This window comes from Aphanomyces invadans (assembly GCF_000520115.1).
Source record: "Aphanomyces invadans strain NJM9701 unplaced genomic scaffold supercont1.18, whole genome shotgun sequence".
Lineage (NCBI taxonomy): Eukaryota > Oomycota > Saprolegniomycetes > Saprolegniales > Verrucalvaceae > Aphanomyces > Aphanomyces invadans.
The window spans coordinates 557601-558697 of record NW_008580163.1 but is presented as its reverse complement, the minus strand read 5'-3'; the positions used below and the strand labels follow the sequence as shown (position 1 = coordinate 558697).

General features: G+C 45.5%; 1 protein-coding gene across 1 annotated transcript; it reads right to left on the bottom strand.

The window, feature by feature from the left end:
* Nucleotides 1-355: 355 nt before the first annotated feature.
* Nucleotides 356-607, bottom strand: H310_08726 (hypothetical protein; the record flags this gene model as incomplete). The annotated part of the gene is made up of 2 exons (XM_008874583.1): nucleotides 356-403; nucleotides 473-607. 2 exons carry the CDS (start codon nucleotides 605-607, stop codon nucleotides 356-358), a joined length of 183 nt encoding a protein of 60 aa, XP_008872805.1.
* Nucleotides 608-1097: the final 490 nt, after the last annotated feature.

The following is a 1097-nucleotide window of genomic DNA, read 5'->3' as shown; positions in this document are numbered from 1 at the left end:
AGTATTCAAAGCCACACTCAACACTTGCTCGGACCGCGATCATACGGCTGTTGAACGTTGATTAAAATAGGTCAAGACGGGCACCTTTGTAGCCACAAACAATAACATCATTGACCCCATACACAAGATCCCCGTAATTGACATATCGTTTGGCATTCCAAAAAAGCTTGTCAACCAAATAATCCACGATTTGACTTCTCTCGAGCAAATACGCATCATGGCGGGAGCCAGACTCCGGGCCATATAGGTGCACAATTATTCCATCTGGACATGTTATAGCCTGGAATTTGATGGCAAGTTTTCTCTAGTTGGACAACCATTAATAACACGATGAAAATTGATGTATACCTTGTGATCATTGAAGGCTGTCTTTTGGACACCACGACCAGGCCGACAAATCGCTCTGACTGTGTCATCAATGAAGCCATGCAACAATCCAGTGGGGCACCTTTCTTGTTTATGGCTGCTGCACATGCTTCCATCCAAGGACCATTTTGACGTCCATCGTCCAGTTCAGGAGATGCTTGAACCGCTCGTAGATGTGGCGCAACACAACGTTTGAAATAACTGAAAGAGCCTCACGGCTCCGGCCGAACAGCAACACCATGGTGCCAAGGCGGTGTGGCCGCGCCAGACGGTTCAACAAAATGCAGAGAGCCTCCATTGATCTTGCATGGTATCTCTTCGGGGTGATGATCGGATCGGGTAAATGTAGCAGTTGTACAAGTTGACGAATCTCCTTGTTGAAACGGAAATGGAACTCGCAAGTGGCGTCAGTTTGGGTCATTAAGTTAAACCTTGACCGCGGTATATGTATTGCCCTTGTCTGGTGCTCTGAGTCATGAAGGAGTAGAGCCAAGGCTATCAGGAGAATGCAATCCTCGCTCATTGTACGGCCCACGACGAATTTTGCTTTTGCAAAATCATTGCTCACAGCATAACTCACTGTGGTAATTTCTCGAATTTTCACAGGAAATTTTGATTTAGACCCAGTTTGGATACCACGAAAAATGACAGAAAACACAGGTTTTCAAAACAAAATAACTTTTTTCTGACAATAGACAGATTTCGGAACACGTTCCCGTACCTTTCCCGTC